The 19,451-nt window shown below is 46.4% G+C and overlaps 3 protein-coding genes across 3 annotated transcripts; 1 reads left to right on the plus strand and 2 right to left on the minus strand.

Annotated features, from left to right (window-relative positions):
• Positions 1-9,473: 9,473 nt before the first annotated feature.
• On the minus strand, positions 9,474-12,390 carry b4galt7 (xylosylprotein beta 1,4-galactosyltransferase, polypeptide 7 (galactosyltransferase I)). Its single transcript, XM_077574465.1, has 6 exons — positions 11,929-12,390; positions 10,986-11,330; positions 10,678-10,903; positions 10,219-10,302; positions 10,033-10,137; positions 9,474-9,728 (listed from the first exon to the last, which is right to left on the minus strand). The coding sequence occupies exons 1-6, from the start codon at positions 11,979-11,981 to the stop codon at positions 9,573-9,575; spliced, it is 969 nt and encodes a 322-aa protein (XP_077430591.1). The 5' UTR covers positions 11,982-12,390; the 3' UTR covers positions 9,474-9,572.
• Positions 12,391-13,156: 766 nt separating this feature from the next.
• On the minus strand, positions 13,157-15,339 carry tmed9 (transmembrane p24 trafficking protein 9). Its single transcript, XM_077573899.1, has 5 exons — positions 15,150-15,339; positions 14,703-14,803; positions 14,511-14,636; positions 14,288-14,434; positions 13,157-13,964 (listed from the first exon to the last, which is right to left on the minus strand). The coding sequence occupies exons 1-5, from the start codon at positions 15,295-15,297 to the stop codon at positions 13,815-13,817; spliced, it is 672 nt and encodes a 223-aa protein (XP_077430025.1). The 5' UTR covers positions 15,298-15,339; the 3' UTR covers positions 13,157-13,814.
• A 174-nt stretch (positions 15,340-15,513) lies between these two features.
• tmem216 (transmembrane protein 216) lies at positions 15,514-17,592 on the plus strand. The gene is made up of 6 exons (XM_077573901.1): positions 15,514-15,653; positions 16,539-16,552; positions 16,626-16,719; positions 16,806-16,898; positions 17,163-17,364; positions 17,429-17,592. The coding sequence occupies exons 1-6, from the start codon at positions 15,644-15,646 to the stop codon at positions 17,442-17,444; spliced, it is 429 nt and encodes a 142-aa protein (XP_077430027.1). The 5' UTR covers positions 15,514-15,643; the 3' UTR covers positions 17,445-17,592.
• Positions 17,593-19,451: the final 1,859 nt, after the last annotated feature.

Raw genomic sequence — 19,451 nt, forward strand, 5'->3', positions numbered from 1 at the left:
TCACGCGGCGCTGGAAGAGGAGGCGTGAAACGCTCGTGCACGTTGGCCATAAATAACGCAACAGATTGGACTGCATATGCTTGACGTTGCAACTTTACAACCGCGCTGGCAACGACGTGCGGCGCACTCGCACAACTATTGTTAGCAGACTTTCAAATCGGAAACAACAACAAAAGCAAACTGGAAAAAAAAGGAAGAAGGAATTTGGTGCTGGAAGGTGTGATGGGAACGTCAGCCACATTCTTATGGAGCTCTGCTGACTGCGCCGGCCTTGCTGGTTCCGACCGCTCACCAAAACGTGACAAGAAGGCGATGATGCACAGAAAAGAAGAAAAAAATCCGTCAACTTGACGTACTTTGGCTATTTAGCCGTTGAGCTAATGAGCTCTTTAACAATTCAGTCACTCACCATTGATGCATTTGGCTATGAAGCCATTTATCGGTTTAGCCGTTTAGTTACGCAGCGTTGATCTGTTTTTAAGCTAGCAAGACTTGAGATGCGCGCGTGATGCGTTTGCAGTCCTCTCGGTAAAAAGGAGCATCATTTGTGGAGCTGCAGATGGCCCCCCGGAGCGCCTCCCGCCGGAGCTCCTCCCCCCCGGAGCGCCTCCCGCCGGAGCCCCTCCCACCTGGAGCGCCTCCCGCCGGAGCCCCTCCCCCCCGGAGCGCCTCCCGACGGAGCCCCTCCCACCCGGAGCGCCTCCCGCCGGAGCCCCTCCCACCCGGAGCGCCTCCCGCCCATCGTTGTCGACAAGCGGTTCCACGCGCAACACGCTTGACCTTTGAACCTCCAGCTGCCGTACCCGTGCGCCGGCCGGCCATGGACAGACGGACGCCTCATCGCGCTACCACTTAAAAGTGTGCGCTTCCCTTCAAACGGACGTTCTGCTTCTTGGGAAAAGGCACAATTCTCATTCTGTGGAATTTCACGCTTTTCAGCTATTTATTTACACTTGTGGCCGTTTTGCTATTTAGCCCTTTGGCTGTTAGCATCATAGATACCGACACAAGTCAATATGACACGCCCCTTTTGAATTGCGAAGTGATGGCTTTCCATGCAGACGGCAAGAAAACACACAGAACATGTGAACACGCATGTCGGCATGCAGTTGTGCACACCGATTTGATGAATACAAATAAATCTTTTCTTTTTGACTTCCAATGTTCTGTATTGATTGCACACGTTTTGGCAATGACAAAAAATAATTGGTTGAGAAATGATCCATTTCTAACTTCATTTCAATGTCCATGCATCGACCTTGATGCGACTGTTGCCCCTGCCAACATGGCCGCCACGTAAGGTTAGCGGTTAGCCTGACTGCTACAACATGCTGCCGTGTTCCATTTTCATATCCGTTCACCATTTGCTTTTTAAGTTTTAGCCATGAAGTCCTTTTTGGCAATTTATCTGCTTCTCTATTTATAAAAAAATGATCTGCTAAAGAATTTCGCAGTTTACTTTTTAGCCATTTCGCACTTTTGGCCCTCTAACCATTTAGTTGTTTCACCATTTTGCTGTTGACTCTTTCCGCCGTTTAGCTGTGAACAAGTGACGCATCAGATGGCGCCATCATGGCTAACTCACTAATGAGGCGCCATTAGCCGCCGCCATTAGCGCCAATGTCAGCGCCAGACGCAGATGGCCAACGCAGCCATGCCAATGCAACGCCAACACGCACAAACACACGAGATGCCCACACAGCTTTGTGTGTGTGTGCTTTGTGTAATTTGAAGTGTACACGTACGCACACACACTCCAGAAATTATAATAATGATAAGAAAAATAATGATTGGAAAATGTTGTCTTTTTAAACTGAAATACTTTTTCTCTTTGACAATAAAGAGTCGATGTTTCTTTTTGTTGTTGGGCGTGCGCGTGCATGCGAGTGCTCAGGTGTTGTTGACATTCCCCGTTAGCCGATTAGCCGTAGCCACGCGTCATTGTTGTTGACGCTCATTTTTTTTTTCTCGGGTGACGGAGCAAGCGTTAAAACGTCCTCTTTTGGGAGGACAGAGCAGTGTCTGACGTCCTCTTTTGGGAGGACATAGCATTTTCTGGCGTCCTCTTTTGGGAGGACAGAGTATTTTCTGACGTCCTCTTTTGGGAGGAGAGAGCAGTTTCTGCTTCTCTTTTGGGAGGACAGAGTATTTTCTGACGTCCTCTTTTGGGACGACAGAGCATTTTCTTACGTCCTCTTTTGGGAGGACAGAGTATTTTCTGACGTCCTCTTTTGGGAGGGCAGAGCAGTTTCTGACGTCCTCTTTTGGGAGGACAGAGTATTTTCTGATGTCCTCTTTTGGGAGGGCAGAGTATTTTCTGACGTCCTCTTTTGGGACGACAGAGCATTTTCTTACGCCCTCTTTTGGGAGGACAGAGTATTTTCTGACGTCCTCTTTTGGGAGGACAGAGCAGTTTCTGACGTCCTCTTTTGGGAGGACAGAGCAGTTTCTGACGTCCTCTTTTGGGAGTACAGAGCAGTTTCTGACGTCCTGTTTGGTCATCCGGAGTTTTTATAAATTCCTGAAAATGTCCGGTTAGCATTGCGTGAAAAATAGGAGGAGACGTACATTGTGCAACTGCGGCTGCTAGCACAATTTCAAGGCCGGGGCAAGTGTCCTCTTTTGTGGGAAATGGGAATATGGTCGCCACAGTTAAGGAGGCTGAGCGCATTAAACATGTTGGCACGTGTGTCACGATAATTCACTCTGATTACATCACATTATTCGTCTTTTATTAAGTCATGTTAATTCAGTAAAATATATGAAAAATATATGAAATCCGTCATTGTCAGTTCGTCATGGTTATTTATTTTTTTTAACCGCGATGTCTAAAGGAGATTTTAATGTAGACTGTCAAATTTTTGTGACACATGACGTGCTTTCCGTCAATTGACAGCAAAACGTCAAGTGACGGACTGACGGACCTTCCATCAGTCCGTCCGTCTCGGAGAATTACATCAACATTAGATTTGTGCTCAAAAGATTCCAGAAAACAACAAAGCAAAAAAAAAAAAAGTGTCTGTTGGGAAAACTGAGCAGGGCTTCCTTAATTAACAAAAAATATCTGAATTGGGACTTCACAATTTCCTCCTGTTGCTGGACTAATAAAATACGGCGGCCTTTCGGGTACACATGAAACTTTTCAGACCAACGCCAGCAAAGACAAAAACAAACACACACACACACACACACACACACACTTTCACAAGCAAGTAAGCACCAGGCAACATGCTTCTACACCTGCGTTAAATGTGAATGTGTGTGTGTGTGTGCGGACATTTGTGTGTGACAAGGTGTTATCTTCATTATCACCCCAATAAGCCCCTCCCATACCCCCCCCCAATCGCCCATCCTGAGAACATCTGAGGTGTTAACGCCAAACAAGAAGAGTGGGTGCAACTGAGGAGGGATGGGGCCACTTCCCTCTCTTACAAGCATGCCACACACACACACACACACACACACACACAGTTGTCTTTGTATCATGGTGGGGACGTCTCATTGACATGATGCATTTCCTAGCCCCTCCCCCTAACCCCAAGCATCAAAAATGATTGCCTACCCCCATTTCTTTTCCTCACCTCAACCATAACCCAATTGAAAAATAAAGTCTAAAAGCAAGTCTTGGCCCTCCAAAAAAGGTCTGAACTTGTGGGGACCACCAAATTCAACACCACAATTCCAAGTCGGTCCCCACAATGGTAGTTAAACCTGAGAAAACTCGCGTGTATGGGCCCCACAATGTAGCAAAGACAAAAGCACACTTGATGTATGCGTCACACGTGTCGCTGCGTGCATGTGTTGCGTGTTAAACGTGTGTCTGTGTGATTGTGTCTTTGTACGTGTTATTGTAGCTTATGTGCGTGTTTGTGATGTGTGTAATAGTTTTGTTATTAATAATAATATTACATGTAATTCATCAGCGCCTTTCATGACGCCCAAAGACGCTTCACAGGGCAGACTCGACTAAACTAAGACAATTAAAAAGCAAGAAGTCCAAACGACAATCGGACCGGCGCTGAAGTTTGCTGCCGTCCAAACAAAGCTAATGTCCGATTGGCCGCAGGGACAAACATATGACCGGTCGCCGAGACGACCGAGGCATCCTGAGCGATCGACCATCTGGTCGCCTCGCAATCTTTTTTTGCCACTTTGGACGAGATGGCGACTGCTCATCTCCTCGTCGGCCCGCTAAACACCCACGCGAGACCCCAACATGGCCGCCGAAGTGCTTGTGATGCCATGTGACCAAGATGGCCGCTGGCGCCAACACGTCCAATCCGTCGTGCCTTCCACAAACACGCTGGGCCTGTTAACGTCATCTGAATGGTATCACGTCAGTCATGTGACACGTCAGGCCAATCACGTCATTGTGGCCTTTTGTGATGACATCACAGAACTGACGTGCGACGACAGCTGATGTCGCAGGGCGGGACATGCGGGCAGTCCCGTTGTCCCGTGGGCTGGCGAGGGGGTGAAAGAGACCTCAGTCGGCGGGCATTGTGTGCCCGGGGCACTTCAGTCCTGGGGGTTGGGGGGGCTGTTGTGAGTTTCTTTGAGCCGGTCCAAGGGGACAAAAGCGGGATAATCCGCTTCCCATCGGCATGAGGCGTCTCCTCCCACTCGTTAAGGTCGGGCCTAACAAGGCCTCCTTTCCTGTCAGCCCCTGTTGACACTTTGAATGGCGGCGCAAGAAGGTTAGCCACATGCTAACAGTCATGCTAACTTGTGGCGTGCGAGTCCACAATTTTTTGGGACCTTTATTTATCCAGGTAAGGCAAGTGAAACATCTCATTCAAATTCTGGCTATCAAGAAGCGCGGTTGCAAAACGACATTTTGGAGGTGGAGCGATCAAGACAAACTGCCACATTTGAATTGATGTCAAAATTGTAAATCCACATTTCAAGCAAGTGGAGAAGTGAACCAGAAGAAATGCTAATGAACATGCTAACAAAGGTGCTTCTTTGATTTTGTTAGCTTGCGAGCTAACGTCAGCTTGTCGACTGCGAGCCTTCAGGTGGTCAAATGCGAACTTGCCGTCCAATCAGGACGCAAGAGTCACTCGGACACGTTGAGTGTGTCATGACATCTTCTTGTCATCGTTCAAGCGAGTGAGTGAGCTTGTGGCTAATTGAGATGATTCCTGCGAGTGTAACGACATGCTAGCGCTAATGCTAATGAGCACCTTTGCAATGGTGTGTGTGTGTGTAAGTCGTGTAAACGCCCCCTACTGATACCGCACTTAATTGATTCCAGCTCAGCACAATTAAAACACTCACACTCGCTGTGGGGCGCAGATGGGGGGGGGGGGGTGTAAAAGGGGGGGGGCTGCGGGAGGTGTGCAAGGAGGAGAGGAAATGAGAGGAGGACAACAGAAGGTTGAATAGAAGTGACGATTTGAGTTTCTTGGTGTGTGAGCAAAGAAACAGCTTGGAAGGAGGTGAGACACACGCACGCACGCACACACACACACGCGCGCGCGCGCGCACACACACACACACACACACACAGCTTGTGTGTGAGTGAATGTGAGGCGACAAGGAGACAAATTAAGGAGCAATTAGACTTTGGCATGATGAGCACCATGTGACCACTATGTGGCGCTATTCCAGCTCGACTTTCTTTTTCTCTTCTATGGATGCCAAATTTGGAGCCACACAAAACATGTTCAACATTCTCGTCACCACACACACGCACACACACACGCACACACAAACGTCATACAATGAGATTGAAAGCAGCTCCTTCTCATGCATGTCAAATAGGCAAGAAGTTAAAATAATCATCATAATAATCATAATAATCAGCTCATCCGCTAAAGATCTGCAGAAGCCTGACAACTTGACAAGCATCCTGATTATTTGATTCAGGCGTGTTGGAGGGGGGAGACATGAAGAAAAAAAAGCAGGCTGGATGGTCAATAAAAAGACTGACAGGTTCATCCAACTCAATTGTTGTCATGACAACGCAAACATCCAAAACATGACATAAATGTGTCTGATGCGCTTCACCACGAGTCACCTGGGATTTCCATAAGTTAGCAACAGGAAGCCCCCCCCCCCCCCTCAATGAAAGGGAAAGTGACAGGCAAAAATGCAGAGTCGGGTTTGGACCAAAGCAGGTGTACTTGATGATGTCATCACATGAAGGGCGGGGCGGGGTCTGTCACTCGTCACACCTGTCCAGCCAAACTTTTTTTGATGTTGTGATCCGACTTGCCGGACCGCATCCCGCCAGCGGCCCCTCGACAGATGGGCGTGTGCGCTCATGAAAGACACCCCCTTTGTCTCCAGGTGTGTGCGTGTGTCCCCAGGCTCTTCCTGTTGCCCCCCCCCCCCCCCCTGGAGGCATGCAAGAGCCCACAAGCGATCCCCAGTGAGAACAGCCCATCATCGCTCGCGTTTGTTTACTCGCCGTCCGCACCTGCTTGGCGCCGTGTTGCCTTCAGGAGCTACGCTAGCTGCTTAGCCAACCAAATTAGCTTAGCCTTGGGATGGCGTTTTTGGGAGATAACGTTTGTGCGGTTGCCTTCTGGTGCCACCTTGAACTGCGTCCAGGGGCCAAGTTGGGCTTGCGTCTTCTGTCAACCAGATTTGAGTTTGGACGTTTTTAGGGTTAAGTCACTTTGGAGGCGGAGCCATCTTTCTCTTTTTTGTAATGGGGTTCGGGTTAGAAACGTTTTCAAGGTTATTGCGGCAACAGACTTGATATCATCTTTTTGTAGTTTTATCTCTTGAACCTTATTTGGCAAAAGCTTCCTCGGATTTCCATTGGCACGAATGTGATGGCATCATGTCAACGATTATGTTGAATAGCACGTTGAAATGTTTATTAGCGTGCCTCACGCTAAAGCGGCCATCTCACTGCGCGGACAACGTTTTTGCTTTTCATCAGGATTTGTAAGATGTTCACAAACAGTTTTTACGTGTGGCAAAGACTTTTCAACATGTTCAGTCCATTTTTCTGTCAAGTTCTTTTGCAACCTTTTACGAACCCTGACGAAAACCCCAAATGAGCGACATTCACATGCATTTGTTGTTCAGCGGGATACGGGATATTTTCATTTATGGATTTTTCATTTCAATTTTTCTACTTGACTTTAAGAAATGATGTTGACTTTTTGGAAAACTTTATCTACAGTATAAAACTTTAGGTAGCCTTTTACCTGCTTAGTTTTTAATTTAGTTTAACACATGGTGATGACCCGGGGAGCTCGCTGCAGCCCCCCCCCCCCCTTATTTTTAAACAAAGCCTTTATTTATTTCGATTTAAAAGAAAAACTCCATTTCAACAAAGATTTTTTTTAACACTTTTTTCTGCTACTGCAAATTCTTCGGCCTCGTGGACTATGAATAATTGGTATTGCCCCCGGAAAAAAAAAAGAATACGTCAACATTTTGGTCTGTAACTAACGTTTCTATGTTATGACTTGCAACTTGATTGCTTGCTGAACTAGCGCGTTTATTAGCATGATTAAAATGAGCATTTGCAAAGAGCACAAACTCAAAAAGAAGCAAAGGGCAGTGAGCAGATGGAGGCGACGCCGACGGACAGATGACGCTTGCGTCGACGCGGCGGCGGCTGCGTCTGCTGTTTTGTTTTTCACGCGAGTGGACGTTGTCCGGCGCTGGTTTGTCCCTTCTGACAACAAACGTCCCGTCAGTCGATGATGAACGTTCAAAAGTTTACGAGTTGCCGACAAACAGATGGACGCAAAGTATTCGGCCTTTAGGTGCCCGGCCGCTGCCTGCAGGACCCCCTCGGACACGCCCCCAAAAGCTCCAGAGAGCCAATCACAAATCTCCTCACTTGTTGGATTGATGTGGCATTCCAAACAATTATGCAAATGTCCTCATCTTTTGCAAACGTCTTCTTTGGTTGGTTTGTCCTCACGGCTTTCCTTCGACACCAAAGCTTGAATTGTTGATAAGATGTCATGTGACATTTGCCACCAGAGCAATCTTTTGTACATTTAAGCGCGTGTATGGGTAAGATGGCCGCGGGGCTCCTCTCAGCCCAAGTCGAGCATGTAATTATGACCAATTCTCGTAAAAAGTCAACATGTCGGCCCGAGGTTCAAAGTGTCAATTATGGCTTCCAGAAAGATCCGCGAGACAAATTGCGGCAGTAAGACGGGAGGCGAGCTATTAGCAACACGAAACACGCACACGCACACGCTGCAACTACGACAAGAATGTCACAAGCTCCATCAGACATTAGCAGTCGATTTCGTGGTGCACTTGGCCACCTTCAGACATGACTCGTCGACTTAGAAGAGAACGTTTGACTGTTGCATTTTAAAGTTGTGATGTTCAGACAGAGTTCAACTCCAACAGAAGCTTTAAGAAGCAGCGTTCGCTCTGCATTTGTCAGAGCAAGAAAGATGCAGATTGGAATGAATGTAGTCGGAGCGCCATCTAGTGGGCAACCGGCCTAAAGGACACTATTCTGAACAACTCCAAGACCGAACAGCATTTACTGTTTCATGAGATATTTGGAACGTACTGTTATCGGGCCACGGCATTTAATTGGCCAAACTCTAGAAAAGGGCAAAATGACCGTACATTAACATGCAGACAGAAAAAGTCGTTGCCCGGATGTCCCACATTTTGGAGATCGTTGAACACGTGGAAGGAGCAGAGGACAACAAAGGGACAGAATGAATAAATAAATAAATATCATACTGTTATCATTTATTAACCAAAAAAATGGATGACGGCAGTCTGAGGTCGATTCTCATCATAATCATTCATCTTATTCAGTGATGTCATCATCTTACAACAAGTAACATGGCGTCCGTCCGTGACGCTCCTCAAGCAAAACCACACTTTTAAAAAAGTAACAGCACTTAAATAGGAAAAAGACAACAAGAATTAAATCATTGTCCTGTATCTTGTCCACTTGATGTCAAGACTGGGTAAAAAAAAAATAAAAAAAAAAGCCAGGGTACGCGTTAGCGCTGCTAGCTGTATTGAGGGGTGTGCAGACTTTTGTTCTCAGGGGCCACGTTTGGCTTTTCTAACTGACGTACCTACAGTATGTTTGCTTTTTACTATTCAAAATAAATCCATTTCCAAATGAGCTAGTCAGATAAATGAATACAAAATAAATATTTTAAACAAAAAGATCATTTTACACCCAAAAAATGAATGAATGCAGCAAATAAAATGGTTTATTTCAATGATAAAATGCTGCTCACTTTTTAGCATAATTTAAATCAACTAACCAATTATTTAATACCATTTTAAAAACTTGCAATAAAAAATACTCAATTGACTATTAAGATAAATAATTTAAGAAAATGTATTAAACATTTTGAATTAACCAATTTTTGTAACACTAAATGATTTTTTTTAATTTAAATAATTACTTATCTTTAATTACTTTTATTTAATAACATTTACTTCCAATTTACATATTTCACAAAACCTTCAATTATCTACATTTTTTATTTGAACACAACCCCCCCCCCCCCCCCCCCCACCACCTTATTTTGTTCTCATCATCTGCTTCCTGTTCCGGAGCTTTCCAAAATAAAAGGCGAGTGTGCGTGTTTGTGTTCATGCGTGTCCTACGCGAGGAGGCACCAGGGCGTCTGGTCTTGGTCGCACTCCAGCCTAATGTTGATGACTGTGCAGGGGGCGCCCCCTATCGTCAGCTCCTGGCGGGACTCCACTTGGTAGCGCAGGTTGCTGAGGCCCCCTTCAGGATCCACTTTGAACTGCTCCTGCACGCCACATAAAAAGAAGTTGCAATTTGGAAAAATAACTCCGTTTGAAATTCTTCCCCACTGACGCCACCATGTGTCAAAATGTGGAATAGCAAGCAGGCTAGCCAGAATTCACAAATAACATTTGACTTTTTTAAAATGTCATTATTCACAATATATGAACTAATTATGAAATGAAATGAATAAAAAAAAAACATAAATACAAATGTAATCCATTTAATTCGTTAGCACATTTCAGGCCGCTAACGTTTTTTCAGTGACATTTTGTTGGAGTGCTCAGAGCAAGCAAAAGTTGCGCAACCTGCTTCTGGGCCGCCACCCGCTTCTGGTCCCGTTTGCGCCAGGCCGGGTCGTGCACGTGCAGGAAGGTCTGGTAGCCCGTGGTGATGCCGACCGGCCGGGACAGCTGCAAATGGACGCCAACGACACCGCTGGGTTTGGCAAATCATCGGCCTTTGATTTTGAAAAGACGTCAGGTGACGCTCACCTGCAAGTTGGCCTTTCGCAGACGTCTGTAAAACTCGTCGTCCTCGCGGCCCCACCCCCAGAAACGATTGGACATCCCGTTACACTGCCGGCATACAGAAACGTGCGTTTGGAACACTTTTCATTCAAATGTGAAATGGATCACATCACGTCAAAACGAGAAAGTGATCACAGCCAACGGGCCATTGATCATGTCGAAACATGAAATTGGTAACATCAAAATGAGAAATTGATGAGGTGAAAATAAATTGATCATGTCAAAATGTGAACTTGATCACATAAAAATTGGGAATTGATCTTGTCAAAAGATGGAATTGAAAAAGTGAAAATAGATGAGATTAAAGCGATGACTTCAAAATCAAACCACAGTTTGTCATGCAATAGCGCAAACTCGATTGTGTCCAAATGTGACATTTCTCCTGCCAAAAGGTGAAAGTGCTGGCGTGGAAACGGCGGTTACCATGCGGTAGTGCTTCTTGGTGAGCAGCAGGATTCCGCCCACGTAGGTCTTGTAGTGGTAGAGCGGGTGCAGTTCCGGGGAGGCCACGTGGAAGGGCCCGTTGGCCGGGAAGCCGTAATCCAGCGCCTCGTTGAGGGGCAGCAGGTCCACGTCGTGCATGGCCAGGTAGTCGGTGTCGTTGGCGCTCTCCAGGTAGCCCACGTTGATCAGCGACGCCCGGTTAAACCTGCCGGTTGATGAGCAAACGGGCCAGACGTCCTCAAAACGTGATCCCACATAACGTGTCGGAAGCCATGACTGGCTCTCACCTGAAGCGATCCACCTGGTTGATGATGAGGATCTGGTGCGCAATCTTCTTCTTGTTGAGGAAGGCGCGCATGAAGGGCACAAAGACCAGCAGCTCCTCGAAGCGCTCCCTGAAGGGAATCAACAGCGCCATCTTGTGAGGACCCCACCGCGCCTCCTCTTGCGGGCGGCCCTCGGGCCGGCACGGAGGCGGCGGCTGCTGCGGGAGGCGTCCGTTCCGCTGCGAGGAGGCGGCGGCGGCGGCCATGTCTGACGAACAGCTGAGCTGCAGCCACAGCAGAGACGCAAGCAGCAGCAGCAGGCAGAGGCCGAACAACTTGTACACCGAACAGCGGGCCCACGCTAACCTGAACACACCAACAAGACCTCAGTCACTATTTGCTTTTTGGGGAAGTTTGTTTTTTGACAAGCACTGAAATCATTCCATCAAATCACAACAGGTTGAATGCAACAACATGCTTTTAGGAGGATCACCCCCCACAATTGTCTGCCTTTTGATGGTGTACCTAATGAAGTGAGGAATGACCCCCCCCCCCCCCCTATCATTTATTTTGCATTGATGAAGCACAAAGTAAGCTCTCTTAAGTGATATGTGAAACAATCTGCGTAGACTTTTTTTGGATTCAACTTTTTCAATTAATTGACACTTCATGTCGAGCGCGTGCACGTTACAGTGGCTAAAAACATTAAAGACATTTTTTAGGGATCTAAAAATCGCAGAGCTGATTGTTTTAGGTGGTTTACAAAGTTTGAGAAGCAGTGTTAAGCTGTTGCTGTGTGCACATGCCAAGTTTGTGTCGAATTGCAAACTTTTGACTTACTCTTTTAAGTCTTCCTGCTCGACAACTTCGGAGGCGACATTTCTTCCAACAATACATTTGAATTTAAAATCGTTACAGTCCATTATAGGCTGTGAGTGTTGCTTCAAATGAAGTCGCTTTTTACCTTCTCTCCTCCTTGAAGTAGAGCACAGGTTTCCTCCTGGACGAGAACATCATCGTGAGTCTTCAAAAGTTCGCTTTTTCAAAAAGACAATTCAAGCCCGCGCGTGAGTCCTCCTTAATGTTCGCCATGCCGACGAGCGCTCGCGTTTAATCGGACTTCATTTCAACTCGGAGTCACTCGTTCATGTCGGCGGCGTCGTCCTCTCCCTCAATGGCTGGACACGTAGCATGTAGCATGTAGCACGTAGCCGAGCTAAGCTAACATGCGGCTAGCGAGAATTCGCGGAATGCGTCCCGACATGCGACGAGCGCCTTTAAAACGGATTCGACGTCAGCTGAAATAAAGCGCCGATATGGATTTTCTTCATTTGTATCCACGAAATAAGGGAGGAGCGGGGAAAACATCCCTCAAGAGCCGAACGTGCTTGGGTTCAACCCGATCTACTGCTCGAGCGGCAACAAAGCACAAATGCTGAAGCGTCCTACCTGCCTCCCCACTTAACGATACGATATACTTTTATTTTCCCCGTGGGGAACTTTTTCCTGGACTCCGTCCAGCTGCAGTTTACAGTAAGAGAAAACAACAGAATAGAAAGAGATGAAATTAAAATTAAATAAATAAGAAGTGCAGCAATAAGTACAAGACTTCCCAGAAGTCTTCACAGGAGTATACATGTGTAGAGAAGTACATTGCACACACCCATATACTCTCTTCTATATATATATATATATATATATATATATATATATATATACACACACACAGGGTTATGTACACAACATTGCACCATATATATATATATATACATATATATATACTGTATATATATCTTATTGCACTGAGTTAATGTCGGTTGTTAAGCAGTTTGATGGATGTCGGCAGGAATGAGTTCTTGTAGCGGTTCAGCCTGGTTCTGGGGGCCCTGAATCTCCTGCCGGAAGGCAGTCGCTGGAGCTCATGATGCAGAATGTGAGTCGGGTCATTAACAATTTTCTGTGCCAGTCCGGTGACGGACCGCTCATAAAGCATCTGTAGGGAAGGATGATTCCTGACCCGCATGATCTTCACGGCAGTCCGCACCAGACCGGCAATCTGAGACCTGGACTGCACATTCAGGTTGCCGTACCAGGCCGCAATGGCGTATCTGATGAGACTTTCCAATGCAGCCCGGTAGAACAACTTGAACAACGGAACAGAAATGTGGAGGACAGAAAACCAACAGAATAAAAAGAGTTTACAGTAACTTTAATGTCAACATCTCTCAAATCATTACATTTAAGTATCAAATTCCAATGAGAACAAAAGCATTAAAAACTTGTTTTCTTGTAAAGAGCAAATTGGGCTAAATCTATTGTAATGAAAAAAGATGACTTTTCTCCAAACCTTTAAAAGTATTTTCTAAAATCCAATATTGACACAAACATCCAGAAACAAACATGACAGTGTCACACTACGAATTCAGCTTCCGACCTGCATAGATCAAAAATGTAGAACACATTAAAAACATCAAAAAGTCAACATTCACACTGGATGCAGTAACTCGTTTTCTCTTGGCAGACAAATTTTATTGGGGGGGGGGGGGGGACCACTGAAATGAAATAGCTTGACACGAGTTCATATGTGCAGTGACCATTCGTGACGTCACAAGAGCGACTCGCCATGATGACTGCAACGCACACGTGCGTCGTCCAGCCGTCAGCTAAGACTTTTGCAATAATCATCTGACGCCGTGGACCCACTTCGCATTTCACAGGATGATCCAAAATTTTCCGTCTAAAAAATCATAAATATTAGTAATGATCTCAAGTAACTTTTGTGCACGGCATCTCCGCTCCTTACTGCATCTCTTCATAGACACGCAAACACGCGCGCAAGCGAGCATGCGCTTAGACTAGCTTCTTGGCCTCAAAGAAGCCCTTGAGGTGTCTCATCTGCCAGATGCCGATGGCCACCAGGATGAGGGTCTGCACGATGGACCACCACAGGACGCGCTGGTTGGTGCTCTCGCTGGTCTGGCGGAAGCGCTCCTCCCGGAACTGCAGGAGACAGCAGGGGTGCAAGTAAACATCACTACGCTGATGCCACCCTCAAGTGTGCTGCGGCAATCATCCAAATGGCCACCTTTCACTTTTTCTTTTCGCCTTACGCCACTGGGTTACACTAAAGGGGTATTATCTGTAGTAACCGCCCTAAGTGCGGTCCTTTTGGGCAGGCGAGGACCCAACAGTTGACTCGGGCGTAAGGCGCATGACGAGGATATGATGTCTGCTGATGTGCTGTGATCTTTTTTCCCTTTAATGTACACAAAGTGCCTCGACTCAATAAATGGGAAACGCTGCAATTTCTAATGGCCACTGACCCTTTGGTAGTTCTGCTCCTTCTGGATTTGGTCCACCTGCTCCACCAGCTGCCTGACTCGCAGTTGCAGCTCCGACAGTTTGTCTTTGGCGGCGATCTCGGCGTAGTTGTTGGCGTGTTCGCCCACCTGGATGTCCAGGTGGACCCTCTGCGGGAAAGCGGCAAATGCCGGTCAAAGCAAATGGTGGAAGAAGCGCGGTGGAAGAAGTGCGGCGCATCCTCACCAGCATGCCTCCGGCAAAGAGGGCGAACTTAGACGAGTTGGAGTGCAGGCAGATCTGATGTTCTCCGGGTGTATGAGACGTGAAGGTGAACCTCCCCTCCGAGCCATACTGTCGAGACAGGATCACCTGAAGAGAGAGAAAGAGAGAGAAATCATTATCTGCCGGGCTCGAGTTCCACGTAGAATAACGAACCTTCTCATCGGGGTCTTTGACTTCCACAAACATGCCCAGACCCTGAGTGGCCGGAAGATATTCTTCTCTGTGTTTATCGTACAGCTGAGTCCGATAGTTGCCTGCAAACAACAACACGGAGTGAATTTCATGCCAATAGAAAAAGACATTTCCCTTGCAGCCACAAATACTCAAAAGTGCCATCACGCAAACACTATCTGCTTTAATGCGTTCTGTGCATCACTAGACTTCAAAGACTTCCGAAACAACACACCTTGAAGAAATTGAACGGTACAATAGCTGAAATATCGCTAGATGAAACGACAGAAAGTTGAATAAAAATCCCAGGCTTTAAATCACACTTTAAGTACTGTCGAGCAACTTTGACTAACGATGTTTGAATCTCAAAAGTTTGCGAGCAAGCGGTTAGCTTTAGCAAGGCCGCTTCCCAGTCGCCGAGGCGCTTACCGATAATCATCGTCTCATCTGGGATTTCTTCTATGAAACACTTTTTCTCCGTTTCTCCGATGTGGAAGTACAAGGCGGTGACGCGGCCGTAAAAAATGTTGAGAAGGAAAAACGACAACAGAGTCGAGCACATCCTGACAGCCGCCATCTTACTGTCAGAGCGCGCCACTGCGGCTGCGCAGAAGTGGCAGTGCCACATCACCCAAAGGCCACGTTCAAGCCAATCAGCGCCGTTGGGAGTTTTTACTTAAAAAAAAATGTATTTTTCTAGTTGGAGCCTAAAAGTACAACAGCTACTAATAACACAATAATAATAATACAATGACGTTCATAAAAAAGAAAAAAAAAGAAATAAAATAAAATAAAAGTCGACATTTAAAAACACCCAGCAGTGCTCCTGTAATACACTAGAGAGCAGCAAAACAGGGGACAACCAGTGACGTGATAAGCGAAGAAGTGCCACTAACCCCAAACTGTTTCCAGGGTAACCAGAAATGGCGCCCGGTAAGTAGCTCGTCTATCTCTGAACCGATCAAATAAATCCCTATGTCGTTACATTTCTATTTCCTGATGAGCGTTAACGCATTTTCATGTGATTAATATGAAAAGCAACACGTAAGACTCGTTAAATTGCAGTATTTAGGTAAGACGAAACACGTACTTAACAAAACAGGCTAACATTATCAAGCAAATTCAGTTCGCTTTACGTCAATTTTTGTGCAGGAGGAATGATTCAGTAAAAGTACTAGAGTACAAATACAGACACGTGGAAAGCTCGGATTCAGGTCCTTAAGATAATGTCATGTACAGTACAGACTCCGAGGTGTAAAACGTAACAATGAATTTCAGTCAATTACGTGCATGCATCATAAAAAAGAAATCTGGCACAATGGAAAAAAAAATCTCTGCAGATTTTTGCTATCAAAATGTGCTCCCATAGTTTTTCTAATGTAGTGAATTGACGACCCCAAAATACTTAATTAGCCCATGATTAAAAAAACAAACACACCTGAATGTGTGAAGTGAGGTCAGAAGATGAAAGTTTTTATGCTAAAATCAGACGTTTTTACCATCAATCATTTTTGGATAGGGAATATCTTGCTTCTCCGAATCTGTCACGTCATGGTTGTTAACGCTGCCTGGTTCACATGCTTGCGTGTCACTGCTGTCCCTGTTTTTTTCTTCTTCTTGTAATATACGTTGATTGGACAGAGACAAATGCATTCGACATTATTTGTACAAAAGAGATCATGTGACACATTCCGGCTAATTTTAAGGCAAGGGAAAGAAAACCAATAGAGCAATTGATACCAACTAAGGAATAGTGCAAATAAAAGATGAACATAAACGTCTTGTAGTTTTGACTGTGATGTCATTGTTTGTCTCCAGGCAACCAGCCAATCGTATCCTTCACGTGATGTCGTCGTGCGTGTGCTCGACCTTGTGCGCGTGCGTGACCTTGACGCGCACCCTCAGCTTTCGTCCACTCCCTTGCAGGTGCTCCTGTACCTCAACTGCTGGTACTTTGCCGCCTTCTTCCTGGCACACGTCCTCATGTTCATCTACAAAGGTCGTCCGTCTGCAACGTCTCCTTTCAACTCGTGTGAGCGCTAACGACTTTCTTCAAGATCTTCAAGGTCCGCTTCTTCCCGCCAGGCCTTCTGCTGCCATACCCGACCAGTAATCTGATTCTGGACGTGGCGCTGCTGCTGCTCTTCCTCGGTCTGGAGATTCTGCGGATCTTCTACGGTGGGTGCCGGCCGACGCTGGGCTTGAGATGTTTCCTTCCGGCAGGTCCAAAAAAAGAACCGAAAAAGAAAGAAGGCAGTTTGATTTAGTGGGGATGTCGAACATGAGCAGACCCACCAAAAAGTCTCAAGAAGCCATCAGAGAAAACACAGGAAGTCTGCCGTCTTGCCCCCCCCCCCCCAAAGTTCCTCAAAGACAAACTTGTTGATGTGGATGTAGCCGGTTTGTGGCGACAGGTGATGAGCGTGCGTGTGTGCGTGTCAGGCTGGAAGGGCAACCTGTGCGAGCACACGGCGACCACGGCGGTGTCGCTGTTCCTGCTCGTGCCGTGCGTCACGCTGTCCGTCTACTTCCTGCTGCTGCAAAGTTTGGTGCTGCGTCTGGAGTTCCTGCTGGGTTTGGTGCTGCTTTGCTTCTACGGCCTCCAGTTCCTGCTCAGCGTGCTGGCCTTGTCCACCTTCGCCAGGTGAGCTGCAGGCGCCCTCCACAATCCCCCAAAATGTTCTGCCATGGCTTCTTTCTTCCTGCAGGTCCAAAGTTTACTGACGAGCGCCAAGCGTCCGATCAAACACTTGAGATCTGATTAGTAGTTTTTGCACATCATTTTTCTACTCGTCTGACATGTTTGGACATTTCTACTTTCATACAAAAAGTCAAGCTCTGAACATCACAGAAATAAATCAATAGTCAACCATCTTGCGTTTGTTTGTGACTGTGAAATGTAATATTAGTATTTTATATGTGTTATCTTCAAGTGGATATGAATTTGTTAAATACTGTTATGGATTAATAATGAAATCGACTTCCTGATCGTGAAACACATGTAAATCAGGGGTGGCCAAGTTGGGTCCCTATCCAGCCTGTTTTCTTTGCTTCCCTCCACTCACACACCTGATTCATGATCAAGATCGTTATCAGGCTTCTGCAAAGCATGCCGATGAGCTGATCATTCGATTCAGCTGTGCTGCAGAGGAGAAACATGGACGGCTAGGGGCTCTCCGGGAATCAAACTTGGCCACCCCTGATGTAAATAATCAGGTTATGTGGAAGCGGGCAACTTGTATTGATCATTTTGATTCTCTAACTACATTTTTTGGGGGGTATTTGCTCTTATCTTCAATTGTGCTTTTTTTGTTTTTTAAGTCACCTTATTATACACATTTCTATCATTTTTAAAAAACAACCAACCAAGGTGCCCTTGGGAGCGTATTGCAACATGTCATTTAGAGGTCAGAAGGTCAACCAAGAACATTGATTGATTTATTTGCCCCGCTGACCCCGAGACACAAACATGTTCACTGTCCACCAAGGAGCACATTACAGAACATCAGCATAGGAAAATGGTCTCTGACTTAATCAGCTTAGCAAACGGTGTCCCACAGGGTTCAACGTTAGCACCACTTCTCTTTTCTGTGTTCATACTATCTGTGATCAAACAAGTTCAGTCCTGGCATCATAATAACGGCGATGATGTCGTTTTGTATTCGTGCCTCCCGAGGCTGCCGTTTCAAACGCGGTCTGATTCTGTTTCCTTGCCGTATGCCTTCATGCAGCCACCTTCAACACCAAATGGACTTTACTTGAATTGTTAGCAAAAAACGAAAACAATGACATTTGCGCCATCGAGATCAGCAGAAGCTCCCGGGAACACCTTTTTGTATCTTCTTTCTGACAATCGTCACAGTGTGCGTGGAGAGCTAAAAAAGGTCCTGCAGTCACAACTCGTGTCTGATGGAGAGCAAATCTCAGAAGGTCATCAGAAGGTCAACAGATCATCTGGAGACCTTCCAGACGTCCATCACCAGGAGGCATGACGACAACAGACAGCAGGGGGCGGCAGAGTGCTTGGCTTGAGAAAAACCGCTCAGACGCCAACATGATGGAAGAAGTCACTTTTCATGTCTTGCCAGGACCTTCGGAGTTTCCTCAAGATGATCGCGGCTTGTTTTCTTTCGTGATAAAGATCTTGCCTGCCTTTGTGGCGTGTGAGAGCTTGTTCGGTACCGCTCATCCAGTCGGGACCAGACGCGGTTTAGTCTCCAATCGCAGCTAATCTGATGAGACCGCAAAGTCTTTCGCTCCCACAGCTGGCAACATGTCAACATGTCAGCGCTTCACGTTCCGACATGTTCATAAAACATGAAAAACATTTGACTGCGCCGTTGAAACCATTTGAAAGGAAAGCGCACGCGCACGCACACGCACACGCACAGCGCTCTTCTCCCTTGAAGGTATTCAAAATGCTTTAACGCCATCTCCTCGTTCCACGGCCTAAATGAGGTTTCAGCACTTGCTGAGAATCGAACCAGCAACCTTTGGATGGGCAAATGACACACTCCACCACCGAGCCATGCCCCCTCTAAAGACAACACACAGATGATTCTTTTTTAACAAGCTTAATTTTGGTGGAATGCGACGTCTTCAATAAAACTTTCTTGCTCACAAAAATGCTCAAGCCGGCCAGTCGTCCTGCGTTGTTTTTTTCCTTCCACTTTCCAGTTTGAATTGCGTTCCGAGCAGTATCACGTTCTATTCAACCGCAACATGCCGGGG

The sequence above is a fragment of the Vanacampus margaritifer genome, chromosome 8 (assembly GCF_051991255.1).
Source record: "Vanacampus margaritifer isolate UIUO_Vmar chromosome 8, RoL_Vmar_1.0, whole genome shotgun sequence".
NCBI classification, from domain to species: Eukaryota; Metazoa; Chordata; class Actinopteri; order Syngnathiformes; family Syngnathidae; genus Vanacampus; species Vanacampus margaritifer.